Raw genomic sequence first — 25040 nt, forward strand, 5'->3', positions numbered from 1 at the left:
ACTGAAAATACTTTGTAGGAAGGACGTCTGAGGTTTACCATCAATAAGTATGGTATTGACAATAATTAATATGTATAGTTGTAATAAAACAGTTTCTTGCACACATGGGTCTATGAGAACAAATTGTAAAAATCCAGATCATGATCCATCCTCACATGGTGATCAAACCTGCAGTGACTGATGAGTGCGACCATAGTCCCACAGATGGTTTGTGTCTTATAAAACGGCCTGAAATGTGGGTGTCGGTTTACCACAGAGGGGCTCTGGTCAGCACCCCCTTCCAGCTACGAGAATCTGCCACCTGCAACAGAGCAGAACAGCGTGTGCAACACAGACTGCAGAGACTTGGAGAATACATGAGAGTGTTTCTTAGACTGTTGCAGCAAAATACTCAACAATAAGTTCTGAAAAATGGCAATACGTATGTATGTATCATACAAGTAAAATCTTAAGCAAGGTTGCAGCTGTAGCCATGGGAGAAAGGTATGCATGAATAAATGCACTAAACCACTACATCATGAAAGAGACTCCACACAAAAAGCCTTGATGCATCAATCTAAGACAATCTGAGTGGAAGTTGGATGTGCATCATGTTTGATCAGAAAGACTCACCTGCATTCTCTTATGGAGAAACCTCAACTTCTGGCTGAGACACTCGATCTCCTGACGCAGGACAGAGGGGCCATGGTCAGGTGGATGTAGAGATGCATATGAATGTAAAATACCTCTTTATTGTAGTTTAATCATAAGACAAACTATCCCATTCATATTGTCACATTTTCACACAAAAAACCCCAAAACATTTGCCATGAGTAAGCTGCCATGGTTACACTCATAAACATGGCTGTGTTATGGTTAATGTTGTGTTCACTGTTGTAGAAAGATTAGAGGAAAGTTAAAATACCTCGCTTAGTTTCTCGTTGCGCCTGAGTTTGATCTGAGGTAGAAGATCCTCCAGTCTCTGAATCTGTAATGAAACGTGGAATCTCAATTCAGGTTCTGGCAAGCGACAAAAAAGCCTCATGATCCATGAAGAAATAGTAAATTGTTTAAGTAGAAATGAATATGTTTACAGTAAACATATGGCCACAAAATGCTGCACTGTTAATCTTCTGATGAAAGAAGTGTGAACACTTTTAACTAGAAAAGCTCTGTTTATTCTGGGCAGATTTTAGATGTTCTGTTTGGTCCATATTGGGTTTTTTTGTATGTGCCCCAAATACAATTTTCATAATATCTAAATTTTTACCACAAATTCATTTCTAACTTGTTCTAACAGACTTCCACCTCACCACAGAAAATGTATTTTTGCATTGTTCTCAGTGGTGCTTTTCTGCATTAGATCATCTCCTCGTTGACACTTTGAAACCAAACCAGTAGTTATTGTATAACCGCGATGTAGTTAGTGTGTCTTACCCTCCTGTCAATAGTCTGCAGCCTGGTCTTCATGCTCTTGTTGATCACAGTCATGGGAATGGTTCTGGGCTTGGGACGCACTGGGAACAGAAAAATCACAATTACAGCTGAAATGTATTTCAGGCGATTTTGGGTTGCACCTGTACTTTATGAAAACAGCATTTATGTCATAATCTAAAGTGATATTTGCACAGTAAAAAGATGTCATCTGCTTTATTAAATGGGCTGTTAGCGTATGAAATTGTATTTTAATTGGTAACACTTTAAGTCCCCCTATTTAGCATGTATAAGCAGAATATAAACATTTAATAAATGCTTTATAACTGTAGTATAGTATGCAGCTATAATATTTAAGTGTTTATGAATGCTAAATAGGGGAACTTAAAGTAAATCCTTACCGACTGTCACTCTCAGTAGGTCCGTTTAGTAGACACATCTCCTTACAGCTCCATGAGAGCATTCATTTCAAGTGGCCTCAGTATGGGAATCAAACCCCAAACTGCCAGTGATTGTACCACCCTCAACATGTTGACTTAGCCTGTAGGTAGTTTAAAGGAAAAGTTTGACAAATTGCTGTCTATCCAAGAGTTAGATGAGAAGAACGATACCACTCTCATGTCTGTATGGTAAATGTGAAGCTACAACCAGCAGCCAGTTAGCTTTGCTTAGGATACAGGGGGGAACAGCTAGCCTGGCTCTGCCCAAAGGTAATAAAATCTGCCTATCAGCACCTCTAAAGGTCACTAATGCCGTTTGCATATGTTAGGAATTAAAATAATAAATACAATACAATGTTATGCTTTAAAATGAATGGCTGTATGTAATAAAGAGAAGTATTGTTGAGTTCATGAAACTGTTTTGCAAACCTCTGTACTTCCCTCCCTTCCCTGACCCTGAGACTACAGCTGCAGAGCTGATAATTGTAACTGTCGCGTTATCATATCCTGTATGAATGCATCTGTGTCTTGACTGTGAGAACAACGCACTCAGCAGAGATTCATCCCGCACCATCTTCCAGAGGGTGGGGGCCATTTGCTCAACCCCAACGCTCAGAGTGTGTGGCCATTAGCCGGCTCTGACGCAGAAGAAACAAAGAAACCTGATTGGAGTCAGATGAGGACGATGCGGATACTACCCAGTGGAGAGCCAATCACCACAAGGCTCTACTATATGGGAAGGGCTACATTGAGTGTAGCCACTAAATGAAAAACTGTGTGCACGGACAGAAAACTTCAGAATTCTCACTCCCTTACCCTTTTCCTATTCTGATCTAAGCAATTGCTTCGTGAAAGATAAATTTTGATTCTTTAATACATTGAATAAATTTGCTATTTTTGTGAAATAGAACTCCTCTTGACTCTTTTGTGCAAATCAACGAATGCGCTGACACATACATTGTTTGTTTAATCTGAACAAAAGTCAAAATATAAAAAATGATTAACAAATTAAACATAGAGGATATAAAGTTAGAGAGTTTTAGAGGTGCCAGTAACCCTAAACCTATTTTGTTACCTTCAGACAGAGTCAGGCTAGAAATTTCCCCGTTTCCAGTCCTTATGCTAAGCTAAGCTAACCAGCTGCTGGCTGTAGCTTCACATTTAACGTATCGTTATCAATCTTTGCATCAAACTTTTGTCTAGAAAGTGTATTTCCCAAAATATCACACTATTCTATTAACAGTGTGGTGTAATGTAGAAGCCCAAGTGACAGGCCCCTGGTCAGATCTTGGCCCACAATTTAAGGAAACACTCTCAAAGAGCACAAAAGGTGAGTACACTCTTACCATGCTGAAAGATCTTGGCTACCTCGAGCACATATGGCCTGTGGTGAAAGATACATGTCACAACAATAAGTGCTTGATAAATGGAGTGTGCACTGAATAGATGTATAGAAATATGGAACTTAATGTCTACAGTCAAGCCTCCTTACATGTGCTTGCTGTTAGCGGGGATCGAGCTGTTCAGAGGGATCAGACAGCCACGATGGTTTCTTATCTGCGAACAGATGAAAGCAGAAGTGATCCAGCTCACTGCGTTTTTAAGTATTCTGACAGTTTCAGCTACAACCAAAAACTGATTTTTCTTTCTTTTTAACAATATTCTGTAGACAAACATTCAGACATTGGCCTGCATCTCTAACATGAGGGCAAAGGAGTTGTTGTACCTTCAATATAACATCAGAAGAGTTCAGCCCAAAGGTAGCGGTGATAATCTGAAAAGAGATACAATAACAAAAATATAATATAAAAAAAAAACAGCCAGAGAGTTTCAGTTATTTCTTTTAAATCCATAGTTTCATGTAATGTGTGTGTGGCATATGCTTAACACATTCACAGTAATAGTTGTGAAAATAAATAGACAAGAATAATAACAACAACTGACAATAATAATGAAGTATGTACCGGAAAATAATTAGTAAGAATTACAACAAACACAATTGTCTACACAAGTCCTGTGTTTGCTGCGAGCACTCTAAACCCTCAGTTCTGACTTCCATGTGTGAACCTCCTACGCTGCAGGTGGACCAGCTGCACACCTGTATGATCATGGTGACCTCAGCTGCTGGAGGAATGGACACTTCTCGAAGAGCCACCACTCCGTCATCTGCAACAGATACAACATGAGATGCAACCTAATACAACCCCTTCCATGGACAGTTTGACCCCTGACCTTCAGGAAAAGACGACATTGAAAATATTTGCATATTCATTGATCCTGGATTTTTCAACGAGGGAGAAGGAGCAGATGTAAATTTAATAATCTTTAACAAGATAATGGAACCTTTTTTTATGTGGGAGAAATCACATCAGACACCAATTGTTATTCAAAGCAGACTAGTTTTGTGTTTTGTGTTTCTTAAAACATTTTAATCTGCAGACTTGATGTATTCTAAGAAACCCTCCATCAATCCCTTAACATGTGCATGCTGATGACTTAATAACTTTTTCTTATTAGAAAGTGAGAAACTCATGACCCTTTATTAATGACTTGTTAACATTTATATCTGCAGACTTGAGCATCTATTAACGACTTGACTACGAACAACTCACCAACTAGAGATATTTCAGGACGCAAAGGTTGTTGTTATTAATGATTTATAACGGATCTATAAAGCATTAGTAAATTATTTATTAACTCAAATAAACTTGCTTACAACCACAAACACACACACACACACACACACACACACCGGCCATGGAGCTGGCAGGAATGATTTTGCTTCACAGTAATCCCACATTCACATTAAACAGGGTTTTCATTCCCTCTTTGAACCACTTTATAAATCTGAGATGTGGGCGGCCATTCAGAGAGCTAACAGCACTCAGCAGTCAAAAGCAGCTGTTCTCTCTTCTTTGTCGATGTGTAGATATAAGCTTCACCAGCTACAGTGACTGACCATTTACTGAAGTACAGAGAAAAAAAACTTCATGTATGAATAATGTGTTCGTGAAAAAGATGAGCGCTTAATCTCCAGCTAGTCTTTAATGGGTTGAAGAGGCTGGTTGCCATGGACACAGACGCACAGACCGAGTTAACATCAGTGGCAAATCATTTCTCACTGATCGTAAACTTACTCAGAAACTTACGAACCGTTTTTGTCAAGCCGTCTCAGAGCGATCCAGGTCTTTGATCTGTCAAAACAGAAGTTAGACATTTTAATCATCCGCACGGCAGCAGCAGCAGCAGCAGCAGCCAGGCACGAGCAGGGCACGACACTACCTGCTACATCCGGTCAGGGACTTTCAGAATAAGTCTTCATGTGGCTACAGCTGCACTCCAGTCTGGCAGGTATAAAGTGTCTGGCTCCACACAGCGGGGGATACAGTATGAAACAATGTGCAGCGGAGCAAAATCACTATAAAAGCAGTACATTTGCAGACTACTACTGTGGCCTAGCTATTTAAGTAGCCTGCACCTTTGAGGTACTTGTACTTTAATACTTCTGCTAGGACTACACTAGATTTCAGGAAGAAATATTGTACTTTCGCTGCCTCTGTTTGTCTGGCATCTATATATAGTTACTATTGCAGTTAATATTCTAATTTAACATGTTGATAAAAATAGTGAATAATTAGTGTGTCTGTTTGAGAGACAGAATTCAACATGAAGTGATTCTGAAAGAGACTGTGTATTATATTCTTACACATTGCTGGCAAGTAATTGTAAGTGCATTTATGAATGAATGAAAAAATTACATCACATCAGTTACATTCAAATGAAGTTAAAGTAAATGCATTGAATTTCAATAGTAAGCTGAGTAACTAAATTGACTTGAAAAAAATAAATCAGGTCAATTTTATATATTTTATACTTGAACTAAAACTTTTGTCAGACTTGGTTTTAAGAGGCTAACTAAAGAAAACCAGATCCATAAATACTAGAGCACCTGCAGCAACCAATATGATAATATGCTGCTGCAGTATCAACGAGATATGAGTTTTAACAAGGGACTACTTTATTACTGAAAACAAAATTCAAATAATTCCTATGGGTTGTTAACACAAATAAGGGGGAGGCACCTCCCAACTTATCTCATCGAATGAGTAACTCCATTATTGTTATAAGTATAAAGTCAATAAGAATCCATGACTAAAAATGGACGATTGCACTGTGAACTTGCTGCAAATTAACTAATATTTAGCTTCATATTTAATTGAGCTGTAACTATTGGAGTGTTTCCTCTAGTTTTCACTTCAATAAAAAAGTCAAAAGCAGTACTTTTTCAAACAAAATGCTTTTATTTAAACAAAAAATACAGCAAAGCTAAAAGATTTCCACCAACTAACATCAGACATTCAAATTTCTAAAACTTGTTGAGGTGAAACAGCACTAGCATGAAAGATGCAGATATATCTAGTCGCCTTCTATTCTATGTTGCAGTCAGACATTGCCATGTTTTTCTCTGAAGTCTGGGAGCCCAAAGACACTTTACATGTGTAAACCTTATCCATGTTCCAGTCTGACGTCTGGATGGCCAGATAGCTGCTGATTTGGAAAGTGCGGTCTGGTTGCTGAACAGCGGTGTTGGTAGAGACCCCACTGCTCACTGGACTCCCACCAGCCAACCAGCTCACATCTGCAAAACCCTTAGACTCACTGGGCAGAGCAGCGAGACAGACCAGAGTGGCTTTGTTGGACTGGAGCTCAGCACTGGACGGAGGGAAGACCGTCAGGACAGGAGGAGGGAGGCTAGAGCCTGAAAATACATGACGGACATTCATCAGATAATTAGGAATCAATTTCAGTCACAATGAGAAATTACAGTACATCAGTTGTCACTTTGCTCCAGTCGTTTCTATCTAACCACCAAAGAAAAGAAAATTCAGCCAATATATAATTATGATGAATTCTAAATTATCCTCAAAGATTAGCAAGTAAAAAACACACACAGCAATTCAGTGCTGATATTGTAATTTGAATTACTCTTTTTTTTTGCATTGTTAAAACTTCTCATAAATTGTCAAAAATATTGAGTTGCAGTTGCCCATCTCATAAAAATGCCTCAACCATCAAAAAAAACTGTGGAGCATTTGCAGAACACATTTCACATGTCATGATCATCGGCACATCTTTCCTTCAAAGACACAGCCTGGTTCCAAAGCTGATGTACAAAACATCTATTTAATAATGTTTTAAACATTCAACATATTCAGTGAAGAAGTAACACATGAATTGAAGTTTTTTCAGTCAATATGGATCAGAAAGAGAAAAGTTATCTTGTTTTATGATCAGTTAAAAAGAACTTACTTGTCACAATCAGCTTGGTGCCTTGTCCGAATACCACAGTGATTCAGTTTGTACACATGGCCGTACAAAAACCTCCTGACTCTCACTGATGAGCAGAGTGGAACTGAAACCTCCTGTTGAGACCAACTTTCACTGTCAACATGTCATTCCCTTCATCAGTCTGCTTATATTCCAAAACACTGCTGGACTTGAGGACTGACTCTGAATCTTCTGTTGCATCATGTTGTTTTCATGCTTGAGATGTTAAAAGTCCAGATATCATCAGTGAAGTCAGTCTAATGTTAATGAGGAAATGTTCTCCTTCAAAACAGCATCATTCAGACAATGCAGCTCAACTTGCATGTGTGTTATTGACTGCAGGGATGGTGTGAGAGTAATTTTAAGTGTAACTTGCTGCAGTCAAAACTCAAATGTATCAAATTAAACCAATATATATATATATATATATACATATATATATATATATATATATATATATATATATATATATATATATATGTATATATATATATATATATATATCTTGTTAAAGAAATAATTCAACAGAAAGATGGCTCATGCTATAGTGGACTCTTCAGGCTGTCTTTGTCCTGTAACAGTGTTCAATCTGTGTTTTGTTGGTTGAGGTCTTTCAAGAAAAGATTGAGTAAACTGATTTGTAGTCAGTTTTAAGGTCTTATGTGGGGTCGTTACAGAGAGCATTAGTTGATGTGACTCAAAAAGCAGAAGTGTTCAGTGAGGAGGTTTTTGCCACAGTGTAAATCACTGTGATACGTTCTCATTAACAGAGTTGTCCCATGTTTGACAGTAATAGACTGCTGAGTCTCCCTCCTCCACATTGTTGATGATCAATCGATAATCTGATTGTGACTGATGAGTAGATGTGAACTTTGGAGAGGAGAAACCAGAGCCATAGCTTGGAGAACTACTGCTGTGATAAAACCTCAGTACATACTGAGGAACTCCTCCAGGAGTCTGTTTATACCAGCGAGCTCCACTGTTAGTAACAGTCCCCAGGTTACAGTCCATGGTGGCTGTCTCTCCTCTCCTCAGCGTCACAACAGGAGGCTTCTGTGTCACCACCGTCACACCACTCACACCTGGAAACAACAAGACGACATGGAGTCAAGAGAAACACACAGACTGATGAATCCAACATGAGGTCAAAGCTGCAGTAAGTCAGCCTCCTTACATGTTAGAGCAGTGATGAGAGTGCAGAGGGTCGCCAGCATGTTGTCAGTGTGTGCTGAGAATGGCCTTGTAACTTGGAAAGTGAGTTTACTGCTGACAGATTAGAGGGTTTGGAGGATGAGGAGAGGAGGTGCTGGAGGAGCAATTTAATATAACACTGAAACTGAGAGTGACTGACAGGAGGAGGAGCTTTGCATAAATCTGCATGGTTTGCAGTCTCCACTATTGTCGATGTCTCTGACCCCAAAATATTACAACATCATGATCTGAAAAGGCTTCCTGCAGTTGTATTGTCATAGATTTTGTTTCTTTGTTCACTTGTGATTCATCAGTATGTATATTGTTTTTGAATCGCCATATTTGCTTGATTTATTTGGAGTTTGCACACATCAATGAAACGTAAACTGTCTCTGATTGATCAAATGTTAATAATGAAACCATCAGTGTGTTTCCAGTCAGAGACAGTTCCCTCAGGTTTTGCAGAGAGCTGACACTTGACCTCTTCATTTACATGCAGCTATAAATAAGGAGAGGAGGCCTGCAGGTGCATCCTGGGAAGGAAGAGAGGGAGGAGTAGAGAGGTGATGCTTCACTGACGGAGGATGAAGACTCACTTTCATTTGCTCATTTCATCTGATTTAACTGCTGCAAGCAACTAAAACCAGGCAAAGCGATGTTAATCTCTCTGTTGTGCTTTTGTTGCAAATGAACACCTAATAACAATGAAGCTTTATGACTTTAAATATACATACTCAAGTTAGAGTTACACAGAAATATGTCATTTTAGACACATTTTATAGAACATTATCGTTTTAAATGACGTTTTCATGAGTACAAATAAATACAAACACTTTTTTGTTCTGAGTTTTTTTTAGTTTTTTATTGAATGAGTCTTGAAAAATGCAGCGATTGCAAAGCAGATACAACACCTCCACCTAACTGTCACAACATTTATTACAAGCATGCGGACACATCTCTTCTAACATGTGAACCTTGTAACGAGAAAACAGCACAAACAGTAAAGAAGCAGATCTGAAATGCTCACTCTGCTGCTCTACTGTTCTTCGGGGGGACAGTCTGACTTGTTGATGTTTTTCTCTGAAGTCTGGGAGCCCAACGACACTTTACATGTGTAAACCTTATCCATGTTCCAGTCTGACGTCTGGATGGCCAGATAGCTGCTGATTTGGAAAGTGCGGTCTGGTTGCTGAACAGCGGTGCTGGTAGAGATCCCACTGCTCACTGGACTCCCACCAGCCAACCAGCTCACATCTGCAAAAGGCCCAGACTGACTGGACAGACAGACCAGAGTGGCTTTGTTGGACTGGAGCTCAGCACTGGACGGAGGGAAGACTGTCAGGACAGGAGGAGGGAGGATGGAGCCTGAAAATACATGACGGACATTCATCAGATAATTAGGAATCAAGTCATTAATACAAATCAGCATGACAGTGACAGATTCATGTATTAGTGTTGTTGACAATATAACAAACAGGCTGAAGAAGTGAAGCATTTTAAATCAGGGACAACATTAAAAATCATCACCTAAAATATGAGCAGTGTTCCTCTTTAAAACTAAATCTAACAGTCACGATCTCAGAAATATTTTGATGACTTCAGTATCATTTTTATGTTGGATACAAATTCGTGAAGTCACTTTCTGTTTCTCACAAAATGGTGTTTGATTTCTAAAACAATGATTTCAGTCACTGTGAAAAATTACAGTATATCGGTGCTCACTTTGCTTTTGTGATGTCTATCTAACTATCAAAGAAAGAATAATGATATTCAGTCAACACATTTTAAATGATCCCATAAGAAGATTAGTAAATGAACATTAAAGCACTGTAATTTAGTTTTGATATCACAACGTAAAATACTCTTGACAGTGTATAAGGGTTTTTCAATGTTAAAATTATTCATAAGTTATGAAAATAAATAAACACAATCTTGTGAATTTTGTCCAACTGTTAAGAATTCCTCAACCATCCAAAAATATGTTTAATTACTTTAGTATTTGTAGAAAATATTAAAAAGATTGTGATCATTTGCAGATCTTTCCCTCAAAGACACAGTCTAGAATCAAAGCAGACATAAAATGTAAATGATTCACTGAACAACATGTTAAATATTTTAAACAATCAACAACATATAAGTTGATTATTTTCTCTTAATATGGATCAGAAAGAGAAAATCTATCTTGTTTTATGATCAGTTAAAAAGAACTTACTTGCCACAACAAGCTTGGTGCCTTGCTGATTAATACAAATCAGCATGACAGTGACAGATGAATAAAATTCTTTTTAAATCTGCATAAACATCTAGAAACCAAACTCACCAAATCATTTTTTTTAAACAAAACCTATAAATCACAAACTCAGAAATACGATAATTAAAACATTCATAAACTGATCTTCTGTCTTTTACAAAATGGTCTTTGAATTCTGATGTAATAATTTCAGTCACAATTAGAAATTACAGTACATCAGTTGTCACTTTGCTCCAGTCATTCCAAAGCTGATGTACAAAACATCTATTTAATAATGTTTTAAACATTCAACATGTTCAGTGAAGAAGTAACACATGAATTGAAGTTTTTTTCAGTCAATATGGATCAGAAAGAGAAAAGCTATCTTGTTTTATGATCAGTTAAAAAGAACTTACTTGTCACAATCAGCTTGGTGCCTTGTCCGAATACCACAGTGATTCAGTTTGTACACATGGCCGTACAAAAACCTCCTGACTCTCACTGATGAGCAGAGTGGAACTGAAACCTCCTGTTGAGACCAACTTTCACTGTCAACATGTCATTCCCTTCATCAGTCTGCTTATATTCCAAAACACTGCTGGACTTGAGGACTGACTCTGAATCTTCTGTTGCATCATGTTGTTTTCATGCTTGAGATGTTAAAAGTCCAGATATCATCAGTGAAGTCAGTCTAATGTTAATGAGGAAATGTTCTCCTTCAAAACAGCATCATTCAGACAATGCAGCTCAACTTGCATGTGTGTTATTGACTGCAGGGATGGTGTGAGAGTAATTTTAAGTGTAACTTGCTGCAGCCAAAACCTCTTTAACACTGTAACAGTGGTAAACCCGTGTTTTGTTGTTGTTGGAAGTCCCTCAGACCCACTGCTTTTTGTTTAAATTAGCCAAAACTATTAATAATAATATTAACTGCAATATATTTTTTTTCTTTGTGTATTTTTTTCTATTCTTTTGACCTCATTAAAACTGAATATGCTGGAGAGTGTCTCAGACTCCCTGACCATCAGCACCAGTTCCCCTCTACTCTTCGACACTGTTTATCTTGTGTTGCATGTTATCAGCTGAAGAACTTCAACCTGCCGCAGTCAACGATGCTGCACTTGTACACCGTCATCATTGAGTCCATCCTCACCTCTTCCATCACCATCTGGTACGTTGCTGACCTCAGTGTATCATTTGCTCTGTAAAGAAGGTGATTGGCTGCAATCTGACATCCCTCCAGGACCTGCACGCCTCCATGACCCTGAGGCAAACAGGAAAGATTGTGGCCGACCCCTCAAACCCCAGATATAAACTCTTTGAATCACTCCCCTGCTGGAGGAGGCTGCGGTCCCTCAAGACAAAAACCTCACGCCACAAGAACAGTTTATTCCCGTCTGCAGCTGGCCTCATCAACAAGGCCTGGGACCCCCCTGACACAGACTCTCATCCCACACCATGGACGCTACGTGGACACTACAAGTTACATTAACGTAAAGTCTTCATGTCTGACTCTGACTTCCTTGTATGTGAAAACCTACTTGGCAATAAACCTGATTCTGATTCTGGTAGTGTGAAGACAAATGTTTATCTCGTGTTGCATGTTATTACAACCCTCTGAATTCTCTTCTCACGAAGAAAACATAGTGAATTTTAATCCAAATGATTTTAGATTTCCTTTGTGATTTCTGATTCTGTGGATTTAGTCAAGGATGATTTTAAAGGATCAAATCATGAGATGACGTGTTTTTGGACTCATCATATTTGTGCTGAATATTCTAAACTCAAGGTCCACCTACTGAACTATTCCTGGAGCGATACAAATATTTACCACATATATTGAATGAATCTCTTTCATTAAAAGATTGAGTAAACTGGTTTGTAGTCAGTTTTAAAGTCTTATGTGGGGTCGTCATAGAGAGCATTAGTTGATGTGTCAGAGTCTCAAAAAGCAGAAGTGTTTAGTGTGCAGGGTTTTGTCACAGTGTGAATCACTGTGATAGAGCTGCAGAAGCAGAGTCGTCCCATGTAGCACAGTAATACTGAGCAGTGTCTCCTGCCTCTGCTCGCTTAATGATGAACTGGTAATCTATGTTTGATGAGGCTTTAGAGTCGAATCGGTCTGAGGAGAATCCTGATCCAAAGTCGAGCGGAATGTCCTCATGGTAAAAATTCAGAACATACTGAGGAGCTTCACCAGGAACCTGTTTATACCAACTGACATCATTTCCATCATCTCTCTCAATGTTGCAGTTGAGAACAACCTCTTGTCCTGTAGAAACTGTGCGGACAGCAGGCGTCTGGGTCAGCACTTTCACTGCATCAACATCTGTCAACACACACAGAGAGACACATGAGTGAAAGGTTTCTGTGTGGAAATATGGACTGTAAAAGGAACGAGAAGAACATCTTACATGTTAGAGCAGTGATGAGAGTGCAGAGGGTCGCCAGCATGTTGTCAGTGTGTGCTGTAAACGTCCCTGACTGTCCAGCTGAGAGGTGAGCAGGGTTGGAGTGTGAGGAGAAGAGAGACTGGAGCTTATAAAGACACTGAGGAGAGGAGAAGTGGAGGAGGAGGAGGAGGAGGAGGAGGAGGAGGAGGAGGAGGAGCTTCAACACTGTTTTCATTTATAAATCAACTGCATCATGTTTGTGAGTTTCACATTATAAATTTGGATCTTTTCAAAAGACTTTTTCATAACTTCTGTTGTTCACAAACAAGTCTTCGTGTTGTGTTTGGAAGTCTGCTGACGTCCTTTGAGAATTAAATCCAGTTGTGTTTTCACATTATTTTTCTCTTTGATTTGTTGCATTTTTCCATAAAGGACTGATCATAGTACAAATACTCCTTCATGGTTTTATAGTTCAATGTTAGATTGGACTCAGTTGGTTGTAAATAAGTCCAGTAAATTCTGAAATATCTACCAATAAGTGAGGATGTTGAATGTTTATCCAGTTTGTTCTGATGAATCTCTTGGAAACATCATGAATCTCAGAATCTAGATGATCTGTCAGGTCTGTTTCTTGGTTTTAGCTGCACATGACATAACTTTTAGAGTTTGTAACTTTTGCTTGCAAGATGATCTTTGGACCTGTTCATGAAGAAGGCAAAATGCGACTAGATTAATATTCAACGCAAGTGTTTGTGTAACAATCATTAATACATGTGCACCAGAGGATTTATATCAAGACACATTTATCACATTATCTGAATTTAGATCAGAAAATGAAAATCTTTTGCACAAAGATCATAACTTGTGTTTTAGTGAGTTACATTTACGAGAGAGCATATTGTCTGTTTTTGTGTTAAAACATGTACGCATGACATACTGTATATAACTACCACGAGAAAAGATTTGAGTATTTATTTGAGAATGCAACAAAAGTGTTTAAAAGTTGGAAAATATATTTTTAAGTGGGGAAGTTACAGAAAGCATTGGCTGATGGCTTCACTTCAAGTCAAGATGCTTCAGCAGGTTAAAAAAGCAGAAGTGTTCAGTGAGGAGGTTTTTGTCACAGTGTAAATCACTGTGATACGAACTCATTAACAGAGCTGTCCCATGTTTGACAGTAATAGACTGCTGAGTCTCCCTCCTCCACATTGTTGATGATCAATCGATAATCTGATTGTGACTGATGAGTAGATGTGAACTTTGGAGAGGAGAAACCAGAGCCATAGGTTGGAGAACTATAGCTGTGATAAAAGTATAAAACAAACTGAGGAACTCCTCCAGGAGTCTGTTTATACCAGCGAGCTTCACTGTTAGTAACAGTCCCCAGGTTACAGTCCATGGTGGCTGTCTCTCCTCTCCTCAGCGTCACAACAGGAGGCTTCTGTGTCACCACCGTCACACCACTCACACCTGGAAACAACAAGACGACATGGAGTCAAGAGAAACACACAGACTGATGAATCCAACATGAGGTCAAAGCTGCAGTAAGTCAGCCTCCTTACATGTTAGAGCAGTGATGAGAGTGCAGAGGGTCGCCAGCATGTTGTCAGTGTGTGCTGTAAAAGTCCCTGACTGTCCAGCTGAGAGGTGAGCAGGGTTGGAGTGTGAGGAGAAGAGAGACTGGAGCTTATAAAGACACTGAGGAGAGGAGAAGTGGAGGAGGAGGAGGAGGAGGAGGAGGAGGAGGAGGAGGAGCTTCAACACTCAACATGTTGTCATTCATTAATAATAGACAGGATTTATGTTTTCACTTCATATCCAAAAAATCGTTTTTCCAGTTTGTTTTGTTGTTGTTCCTGTTGTCCTTTACCTCAGTGTTAATATTCTCATAAGTGGGAAAAAAATGTTCTTTTTAAAGAGCTGTACTGTTTAATCTGCAAGAAATGCAAGAAATAAAGTCAATATAATCACATGATAAAATATATATCTTCACTGGTTTTCAGGCTCATGTTTTCTTACTTACATCAAGTAAACATTGTTCAATAATAAGCAGGATGTGCAGTAAACATAACATCCTCTCACCAAGCCGGCATGACTCATAATGACTCCTGTCATTGACTTATTGGAAACTCATTACTAATCTGTGAATGTTAGCAGCTCAATGTAGCATCTTTATGAGGTTTTGTTTTAGCTGCACTTTAACAAACCTTTTTGATTTAGCACCTTTTGTCTTGCAGGTGAACTTTGTGCCTGTTAAGGAAGTGAAAATAATGCAGTTGGACGTTAGAATAATGATCAGCACAACATGTACAGCAGAGGATTTCTCTCAAGAAGGATTTATTACATTCTGGGAATTTAGATCAGCGAACGAAAAGCTGCTGCAAACTTTCTATAATTTGAATCTTGTGTGATGAGTAGCAGGAGACATTCGTATTCACTGCGAACAATGATTTCTGCAATAGTGAAACAGATCATGTTACTTTACTTGTGAGAATATTGTGTTTGTATAATAGACAAATACACCAAAGACAGTTGTAAAGATTCAATCAGTTACAATCCAATGAAAAGATAGAAGTTAAAAAGATGTTTGAAAATATATTTTTAATATATATGTTGGGAAGTTTGCCAACATTCAGTCCAGATGTGTCAGACACTCAAAAAGCAGAAGTGTTCAGTGAGGAGGTTTTTGTCACAGTGTAAATCACTGTGATACGTTCTCATTAACAGAGCTGTCCCATGTTTGACAGTAATAGACTGCTGAGTCTCCCTCCTCCACATTGTTGATGATCAATCGATAATCTGATTGTGACTGATGAGTAGATGTGAACTTTGGAGAGGAGAAACCAGAGCCATAGCTTGGAGAACTATTGCTGTGATAAAAGTATAAAACAAACTGAGGAACTCCTCCAGGAGTCTGTTTATACCAGCGAGCTCCACTTTTAGTAACAGTCCCCAGGTTACAGTCCATGGTGGCTGTCTCTCCTCTCCTCAGCGTCACAACAGGAGGCTTCTGTGTCACCACCGTCACACCACTCACACCTGGAAACAACAAGACGACATGGAGTCAAGAGAAACACACAGACTGATGAATCCAACATGAGGTCAAAGCTGCAGTAAGTCAGCCTCCTTACATGTTAGAGCAGTGATGAGAGTGCAGAGGGTCGCCAGCATGTTGTCAGTGTGTGCTGAGAATGGCCTTGTAACTTGGAAAGTGAGCTTACTGCTGACAGATTAGAGGGTTTGGAGGATGAGGAGAGGAGGTGCTGGAGGAGCAATTTAATACAACACTGAAACTGAGAATGACGGACAGGAGGAGGAGCTTGCATGGGCTGTAAAATTTGTCATGATTTTTATCAGTGTAGGTGATTTCCCCAACCCCCTAAAAATGTTAGATATTTATTCTAGTTGTATTGTAATAGAATTGTTACTTTGTCCAGTTTGATGACTGGGATTCATGTCATGCATCCACATTTGTATAATCTTTGAATCTCTGAATTTCCTTGCTTTATAGAAAATCATATTTTCCTGATTCACAAGTGTTTCAAAGGTTACACGAGCTGTGGCTTTGGACACCAATACACTTGTAAAAAGTAAAAATGATAACAATTAAAACATCAGTGTATTTCCAGTCGAGAGCAGTTTTACAGAGAGCTCACACTTAACCTCTTAATTTACATGAAGCTAAATAAAGACAGGAGGCCTGCAGGTGCATCCTGCTGATGAGAGAGAGGAGTTCACAAATGAGCCCTCACTTCTGGTGAAATCTACGGTTGCTACTCTCTTTGTGTGTGTGTGTGTGTGTGTGTGTGTGTGTGTGTGTGTGTGTGTGTGTACGTGTGTCTTTTTAACCATTTCAATCAGTTAGAGTGCCCTCTGTGCCTTCACAATCACAATACAGCGCTGCTCTCTAGTGTGCATTCAACAGAACAACAGCCTGTTTTCCTTTTATTTAAGTTGTGCAAATTAAACCACACAAAATCAAACAAATAAATGTTTCCTCTTTTGAAAGAAATGCATGAAAAGTACAAATTAAAGACTATTTGAGTCATTTTATATAACTGCTTTGCCAATTAATGATTTAAATAAATATAAATAATTCCCTAAATAAATCAAAAATGTAAAACATACATAGTGACACAATGCCATAATGTAATAAGCATTTGTCAAATGTGTATTTGTACTTTGATGCTTGAGAGATTGTGGTGGCACTTCTTCTGCTTTACTGCTGACAACCAGCAGAGGGCCAATAACAAACATCAGTGTGTGTGTGTGTGTGTGTGTGTGTGTGTGTGTGTGTGTGTGTGACAGAGAGAGGAAATAATATAGGGAGGGAGAGAGACAGGGACAGAGATGAGGGCCTTTGTTTAAAGATGATTTATGTCTGAAGGATGCAAAATTAAACTGGGCAATGTTGGCCAAATAGTGTTGGAGTCAACTTCTCACATTTTCAGCAATGACATGCAGTTTACAACAGTAGCCCACCTTTTCTCATGGTGACGCCTTTGCTGCCTGTCTTTGCTGCCATTCCTCACCTGTCCACTCGTCGCCCTGTTCAGTTTTCCCGCCTCTGCCAGTCACCTGATCATCAGCTACTTTCATACACAGCTGCCAACCTGCGCGCCCCTTCCTGTAACCTTCCCACTGCATCTCAATGATGCGCTTAAAACCTTTCAACTCTGCTGCCGGCGTTACTTAACAGTGACACAACAATCTGGCCTCGATGGACTCAGCCGACTCTGTTACTGGCCCAGTGCTCCAGAGTCTCTGAAGCCAGCCATGCCTCTGTCTACGGAGCCTGGTGGGATGGTATGGGAGGTATGGTGATGTCTTTGTGCCCCCAATTTAAATTAAAACAAAAGGAAGTATTTCAGTAAAATGTCCTGTTCAAAACGACCCCACACTACGCACACACACGCAGGTGTGCACGCACGATCACCAGCAGGATTCCTCAAGAAATGGCTGCGTCAAGTGTGCCAGAGACAGCCGGAGCACTGCGCGATACTGTCTTCAAAATAAAAGAAAAACATTAGCCTTCTGGTACGTAAATACGTTTTTATTTTGAAAGCTGTAAGCGGAAGTGCCGTTAAACTTTATGTCACTTGACACTGGTGCAAGATGTCGCTCAGTCTTTCTGTGCCAAAGCTGAGACCCAAATGCGCATCGCTGACCGACGCATCTTTTTAAAACGACCCGGCTGCCTTCCCTGAAAACGGCATTTTACATACAATACTGGACGAGCAGCCACCGGAGATTTATTCTGAAAGGAACACAAATGGGAGATTACCAAATGTTTGGAGCAGTCCGGTATTTACAGTGTATAGAAACGGTGTAAATAAGGGATAAGCGTTTCACCGGGTGACCGAGTGGGTACACCAGACCGTCCACAATAGCAGTCAAGTGGAAGAAGGCGCGAGACGAGATTTAGTTGCCAAACAAGTAAACTAACAGATGTGGTAAAATGTTAACATCTGTCTCCAAATCTGTTCGAGCCGAAGGTGGAGCAGGATTTTCGGGGGTCTCTCTGTGAAGCGCGATGGAATAAAATGCTGCGCATTACTGCTTCTACCACCTTGAATCTTAAACGCACCTGAGTCGGGAATTTATTCTTGACCTTTTCGTGTTCAGGCTTTTGCTGTCTTCTGCAACGCAGCGAGGAGGATGGTCTTTGCCCTACATGTGATTGTCATGTCTTCGGCGTTTTTCAATCCCAGTTTTGCCTTCAGCTCCCACTTTGATACAGGTAAGGGTCACGCGGATGAATGTCTTGAATGAGGGCGTTTATGCATTTGCTGCGGCCCTTCATGATCAAGCTGAGTGATCTCTGAATCTGGTGTTTGATGCAAGGTATGGCCTTGCACTCTGTCTTGGCGCTGTAATCGTTGTGTACGTAATTTTCTTAGTCACCAGCAGCAGCATCATTGCCCTAACACCACCACCACCACCACCATCATCATCATCATCATCACTCTGAACCTAAACCTCAAGAGATTAGCTCAGGTATGTTTTACATTCAGTGTATTATAGCTTGGTGACAAGAGGGTTAAAAGTGTCTGCATAGTCCTACATCCCTGCAGCTGAGTGTGTGCATGTGTGTACTGTGTGTACTGTGTGTGTGTGTGTGTGTGTTGTAACTGACAACATCACAGAGGTGACCTGCTGACAGAGGTGTACGGCTCCGCTGCTTGAGGTTGCGGTTCTCTGTGCCCATTTGGATGCAGTGTTTAATCATCCCCACTGGGTGGGGGGGGGGGGGGGGGGGGGGGGGGGTGATGGGATCCTTGGCGAACGAAGGAGAACCCAGGTGCTGCTGCAGTGCTACGGGACCACCGAGCAGGAAGTCATGGCTGTGCTTACAAGCCTGTGTGAGGGCTTGAATTAGAGCAGAATAAATAACCGCGTGCAAGTGTAAACAGCGCTGAGGGTCCCTGCACTGAACGCAGTGTGCTGAGCATACAAATGACGGTGAGCCCAGTGGCTCTCAAGTTTCAGGCTCTATCTGTCATCCCCAAACCGCACACTCTCAGTGATCTCAGGTCCTTCTTTGTCCAATTATTCCACCCTCGTCTATCTCACTGCGACTCCCCACTTCTCATTCTTTGCATTTGTTGTTCGTCAGGATGTGACACTAAAAGGGGGCCTCCATGTAAAGTCAAATAGCTTATTTATAGGGGGGATGCTGTCCCTGTGCATGTGGGAAGTTCCTGTGCCTACAATTGCAACCACATTGTACCACATTATAGCAAGAAATAAGAGACAGTTTTGACTGTCAACAAACATACAGTTTTATTGTTTAAAGCACCATAGCAAGACAAGTGATACAACTACATTTCCATATTTAGAACTGATGCTTTTGCCATCACGAAGAGCATTTTTTTGATGCAAAATTTAAGAGAAAATTTAGGTCCTTCACAGCTTTGAAGGATTTGTTCATAAATACTGCTTGACCTGTTCCAGATGATATTCTGCTCTGCTTTAAAATATTCTGCCAAGAGAGACAGAGATTTGTTTTGTGTTTAGATGTTTGGAAAACCATGACGGAAGCAGTTCTCGGCGTGGAATGTGTAGTGGGTGCTGAGCTGGGTCTCCCTGGTTCTGCGCAGTGAAATATGATACAAACCTACCAGAGTGTAATCTTTTCATTTGAAGCAAGACAAATGGTTCCCAGCTGGATTATGGGTAAAATGCCTGCTAACTGTGGCTCTTCTGGGGCATCTTATAATTTAATTGTCTTGGTATTTTCTTCCTGGAGGAGATCACAGGGTTTGAACATTTCTCCCTGTGTGAATGTGCTGTGAAATATATATTCATATTTTCTTTCTTCGGCTGACAGGAGCTGAATGAAGAGCCTCAGTGACAGGTCAGGATGGAATCAGCACATGCATTGGGATTGGTTAGTTTCAGGCGGAGGGCGGGGCATGAGTGGGCATGCACATGTAGCTTGCATGTAGCTAGACTCGAGGATGGGGTCTGGATCGTCCCTCCCCCGTCATAATGATCTACATTTCTCATTAGAGCAGCACCTCACTGGCGATTCTGTTCCTTCCCAGTAATTGGACTGAGAATCAATGTTGTCTAGGCGATGGAGGGAGGTGTGTGAGGAGGAACCAATCATTTTCATGGCCGGTGCTAAGGACAGAGAAGTGTTAGAGTCCCTTAAAGGGGAGGGACACACACCATTCAGTCAGCTGCAGTTGCTGAATATGCTGTCTTTGAGGCTAAGGAGTAGTTAATAAAACTTAAATTTACAAACGTCCTCCCTACACCCGGCTATGTGAGAACATAGTGTGCTCTACCTCTGCACACACTCGCAAACACACACCCAGACAGAGGAAAACAGCTAAGGGGCCAGGTCAGTCGTCACATTGCATGGCAAGACGTCAGCAGGGACGGACACACCGTAGCAGACTTTTTTTGATCTCCTGACTACATCGGCCTTCACATGCACACGCCGGGGCTTGGTTTGTGCGTGGCCAGGGGGAAAGTGGTATGTGTGGCATTCTGCACCAGTGACAACTGCAGCATGCACCTGGCTCACTACTGCTTCAGCACCACGGAGAGCTCTCCCGTCAGGAGAGGGAGCAGATGTGTGTGTGAAGGGTAGCTATTTGGAAAAAACCTGGCTGCATCCCAAGAACAGAATGAATATGCATCACTTTACTGTCAGGGCAAACAGAAGACAGGCTGACCTGGAAGGCAGCGCTGATACACCAACACGCTGACAATGCAGCAGTGTGGGAGTCACAGCAGTCTCCTCTGATGCCTGGAGGTGGCAGTAGCAGCTAGTGTGCATGTTATGGATGGTATCTTAATGTAGACACAAAACGCACGTTTTCTGTCCCTCACACACACTATAACATAATGCATAATGCACATTCTACATGCAGGAACGCTTACACGTGCCCTCGCATACACATGGACACACCACTGCAGGCTGTCACCAAGGTGGTACTGATTCCAGAGAGGAAAAATGTTAAAAATGGGTCTTGAGTCGCTCTCGGAGGTACTCCCACTGACTCGGTCAGTACAAGCCAGCCACCGCTGACTATTTGATTATTCATCTCTCCATGTGTAACACCAAGCACTTTAGTTACATAAGTCTGCCTCTGGGGGAACTGGAATAAGAATGAAGTGGATTTAAGCAGTCAAGGGGAACCATCTATGTCTCCTCTATGTGCTCTCTGTGTGATGATGTGGGGGAAGTGGGTTTTCTTGGTGTCACACTTGTCAAAGGCTTGTGTGTGCACAATTGCACGCTTAATGTTTTTAGAGGGGGTCCCATGCAGTATTTAACTCGTCACTGAGTATCATTTCGTGCTGTTGAATTTAAACGCTAGAGCACCCTGAGAGCCATTTAGCAGCACCTCACACGGTGGTGGATGGGAAGAGTAGAGGTCTGCTGGTAATGAAGAAAGGTTGAGGTGTGGTGGGCTGATTTTAGGGATGTTTTATGGTGGTGATAAAATGACAGGGACGAAAAGCAAGTGTGTTCTTGTGTTCAAAAGGACTGCTTCAAATTGGTTGGACAGGTAGAAGACGTGGGGTGAAAAGTGTGACTGTGAATTCACTGCATGTGTATCAGAGTGGGAGTACGTGCTTAACAATAGCATCAGTAAAAATATGGGAGGAATAATGAGTGCATGGGAGCCAGCATAACTCACACTAACTTGTTTTGCTCAGGTATGTTTGCATTTCGTTTTTTCTTCGCACACACGCACAGACACAGACATCTCCACACACACTGCCTTTGTCTGCATCATGAGACTCGGGCTGAAATGTCATCTCAAGTGCACATTTCTATGTCTGCATATGGTTTGCACATGCATCTAATTTGCATTTATCAGCCAGAGGCCTAAACACATGAAGGCCCTATCACTACCTCTTGGAGTGCGTCTATGTGCAAATACTCTAGTCATGGATGTGTGTGTTTCATGAACATATCTAAGAAAAAGTTGCATAGATTGTATTCTTTATTTCTATAATAGGATAATGTAGTTTGTATAGTGTAGTTGCTTTGTAAATTGTAATATGACAATTCTGTTAGCTTCTTTATGGATATTATCTTTTTGCATACGGGACATGACAAAATATAATTTGTCTCATGCTAGTATCATCTTTCATATGTAAAGAATAGGGAGCTGAATTAAACTGTTTTCACCAGGCACTGACTCCTTTTCAGCCTGGAGAGCGGTGCTAAATGGTTAGATCATCACCACTCAGGCACCAAATAAGTACACTTACATAAGTACTTTATACTTTAGATAACTGCCAAAATCAGAACATTAACCGAACATTTTAAGAGTTCAAACAAAGTTGTTAAATCAGAAGTTGTTGAAGCCGTTGATAGCCAACTTTGGTCAGTTTTTCATTGTCATATATGTGTCCATCATTAGATTTTTCTTTGTCCCAGTGTTAAATGTCTTTTTTAAGTGGTGGATCTGGTATGTTGACGGTGATATGTGTAGCATTTATCTGCCATTGTTAAATTAATTGTGGTGAATAGTAGATCACAAAATGGTTAGTGGTAGCACCTTTCTCACAGAAGTTGTTAGTGCTGGTCCTCGTCATCATTTACATTTCCCATAAACTTTGTTGCTTCCTGTTGCAAAGAGGATCCCTGAGTCCACGGTCACGTTTCCTCCTCTGCTTGACCCAAGAGGATACAAATATTTTCATTCCATTTATTCATTCAACTGTCTTGTTTGCCAGTGTGGTAAACTGTGAACAGCTTTTGTTCCATTTGTGCAGAAGGAACGGCAGCTCGGATAATAGCCATAATAATAACCCAACTCAGCAGATTTCCTTCAAAATCTGACCCAACGGCCCACACTGCAAAATGCGGAATAGAGGCCAGTGTCCTCATCACAATGTCTCAAATAGATGAATTATTGATGTTAAATGCTACAACTAGCACCTTTCCATGCAGTGACCTGGTTAGTCCATCTGTGAAATTCTCTTAAAAGATCCGCTCATCAAAGACAGAGTTGATATTCAGACCCTTTCTTTCCAGCAGCGTGCCCTTGCCCGGGCTGTCAGGGGACGGACATGACAGGCCTGTAATGCTGATCCATGGTGGTCCTCCTGGGCTCTCACTCCCAGTTAATGACAGTTATCATGGCTCTCTGCAGGCCAGCGCATCCCTCTGCCATCTGCAGTCATTCACAGAGAGCATGACTAGAGAACGGCAGAGAGGATGTAAATCGGGGGAAGGATACCGCACCCTGCCATTAATCATGTCCTGCTGTTCCCTCTGCTGTCAGCCCTTCCCGTGACTGACATATCTGTGCATATGTGTGTTTGCAGAGTGCTTCCTCCCCATGCACCTCTCGACGTTCAGCCCTCCCTCATCACAGTCTGATGCTCTTCTCTCCCATTTTTTTCAATCTTAAAGCAGAACAACTTCTGCTTTAAGCTTTCCTTTTTTTCTCCAGAGCATGTTCTCCCCCCTCCTCCGTCCTAGCTCATGATCATCCCTCCCCTCTTCATGCAGCTTGTAGCAGAGGGTTGCTGTCGGACGATTTTTTTTCCTCTCTCTTGGGAAGCCGGGCTGTGTCAGAGCACAGCTGACTTCCCCTTCAATGCAGCCCCTTAGCTCTCCCGGTAGCTGTCAACCGTGAAAAAAGAAGAGGAGGACTGACTCTAGCCACTATATAAGTGATTATATGAGTATATAAGTCTTTTAAAACAGGTGCTCAAATTACATCTTGACACCAAAGATGAGCTAAGCTTGAGCCAACAATTGATTGTAACGATTATCCTTGTGCATTTTATTTACACAAGCACAAAAGCAGTGGAGAATCAATATTTAGCTTGACTTATATACAGGAAGACAGCTCTCTGTCAATTACCTGAAACTGGGACTTTATTTAGCTACTGTTAGCCGATTGTTTTCATGGTTGTCCTGTTGTAGGCTGCACCTCTCATCCAGCAACTTCCAGTCAAACATCTAGTATCTCTTAAAGTGAACTGCATGTTCATATATAAACTGTGTGTAGATTCTTAGCTCCAGACCAGCCGCTCTGCTCCTGCTGCCTCCAGACTGAATCTAAACCTAAAAGGTCACGCTTCTCTCCTGTCTCTATCTGTCCTGTCTGCTGTATCCTAAGCCTTTCTCCGCCGTTCTTCCTGCAGCATCGTTGCGTTTGTGTGTGTTTGAGTGTATGTGTTATTGCTGGAAGCCACTTGGTGCAGCCCAGGCAGGGCAGATGGAGGAGCTTGTTTGCCCCTGCAGCACTGCCCTGAATGTGCATGCTCAGAGAGATTTGGGGCTTTTTCTGCTCTCTTTCTGTGTGTCGTGTATACCCATTAGGGGCATTGAGGGGAGGTGGAAGGGCAGTTAAGTGGCTAAATAATGGCTTACGCTGACACTAAGACCTCCCGCAGTATTTGAGTGTGTTCCTGTATGGACTGAATGTTCTCTTTAATGTTAAACAAAATGTCAGACAAATGTTACATTATGACGTGCTGTTGGATGGATGGGAAGGTTGGAGCAACCTCATGCTGGCCAACGCAGCACAGAGCTCAGTCTGTGGCCACTGACCACACATC

At 41.0% G+C, this 25040-nt stretch overlaps 4 protein-coding genes across 4 annotated transcripts in view; 1 reads left to right on the forward strand and 3 right to left on the reverse strand.

Annotated features, from left to right (window-relative positions):
* Positions 1-895: 895 nt before the first annotated feature.
* LOC139299991 (uncharacterized) lies at positions 896-4612 on the reverse strand. The gene is made up of 7 exons (XM_070922954.1): positions 4606-4612; positions 3952-4019; positions 3580-3627; positions 3346-3410; positions 3200-3237; positions 1417-1496; positions 896-967 (listed from the first exon to the last, which is right to left on the reverse strand). Exons 1-7 carry the CDS (start codon positions 4610-4612, stop codon positions 896-898), a joined length of 378 nt encoding a protein of 125 aa, XP_070779055.1.
* Positions 4613-6196: 1584 nt separating this feature from the next.
* Positions 6197-8415, reverse strand: LOC139299857 (immunoglobulin lambda-1 light chain-like). The gene is made up of 4 exons (XM_070922793.1): positions 8356-8415; positions 7938-8263; positions 7164-7197; positions 6197-6612 (listed from the first exon to the last, which is right to left on the reverse strand). Exons 1-4 carry the CDS (start codon positions 8393-8395, stop codon positions 6281-6283), a joined length of 732 nt encoding a protein of 243 aa, XP_070778894.1. The 5' UTR covers positions 8396-8415; the 3' UTR covers positions 6197-6280.
* Positions 8416-9266: 851 nt separating this feature from the next.
* Positions 9267-13056, reverse strand: LOC139299865 (immunoglobulin lambda-1 light chain-like). The gene is made up of 4 exons (XM_070922802.1): positions 13017-13056; positions 12614-12931; positions 11019-11060; positions 9267-9737 (listed from the first exon to the last, which is right to left on the reverse strand). Exons 1-4 carry the CDS (start codon positions 13054-13056, stop codon positions 9409-9411), a joined length of 729 nt encoding a protein of 242 aa, XP_070778903.1. The 3' UTR covers positions 9267-9408.
* Positions 13057-17771: 4715 nt separating this feature from the next.
* The window catches only part of aatka (apoptosis-associated tyrosine kinase a), a 29346-nt gene continuing 22077 nt past the window's right edge, over positions 17772-25040 (forward strand). The window contains exons 1-2 of the mRNA XM_070922955.1: positions 17772-17810; positions 18621-18735. Of these exons, the coding sequence (XP_070779056.1) occupies positions 17772-17810; positions 18621-18735 (154 nt within the window). The remainder of the gene's footprint in view (positions 17811-18620; positions 18736-25040) is intronic.

The sequence above is a fragment of the Enoplosus armatus genome, chromosome 17 (genome assembly GCF_043641665.1).
Source record: "Enoplosus armatus isolate fEnoArm2 chromosome 17, fEnoArm2.hap1, whole genome shotgun sequence".
NCBI classification, from domain to species: Eukaryota; Metazoa; Chordata; class Actinopteri; order Centrarchiformes; family Enoplosidae; genus Enoplosus; species Enoplosus armatus.

Excerpts from the sequence above, each read along its gene's own strand:
- LOC139299857 (XM_070922793.1), bottom strand. The coding sequence starts at position 8,395 with ATGCTGGCGACCCTCTGCACTCTCATCACTGCTCTAACAT. Across the intron at positions 7,198-7,937 it reads ACAACTCTGTTAATGAGAAC|GTATTCGGACAAGGCACCAA; the intron begins GTATCACAGTGA and ends TGAATCACTGTG. Across the intron at positions 6,613-7,163 it reads CACCAAGCTGATTGTGACAA|GCTCTAGCCTCCCTCCTCCT; the intron begins GTAAGTTCTTTT and ends ATGTATTTTCAG.
- LOC139299865 (XM_070922802.1), bottom strand. The coding sequence starts at position 13,056 with ATGCTGGCGACCCTCTGCACTCTCATCACTGCTCTAACAT. Across the intron at positions 12,932-13,016 it reads TCTCATCACTGCTCTAACAT|ATGTTGATGCAGTGAAAGTG; the intron begins GTAAGATGTTCT and ends GTGTGTTGACAG. Across the intron at positions 11,061-12,613 it reads TACATGGGACGACTCTGCTT|TCACTGTGGTATTCGGACAA; the intron begins CTGCAGCTCTAT and ends GTACAAACTGAA.
- LOC139299991 (XM_070922954.1), bottom strand. Across the intron at positions 3,411-3,579 it reads CTTCTGATGTTATATTGAAG|ATAAGAAACCATCGTGGCTG; the intron begins GTACAACAACTC and ends ATCTGTTCGCAG. Across the intron at positions 968-1,416 it reads TGCAGACTATTGACAGGAGG|ATTCAGAGACTGGAGGATCT; the intron begins GTAAGACACACT and ends GTTTCATTACAG.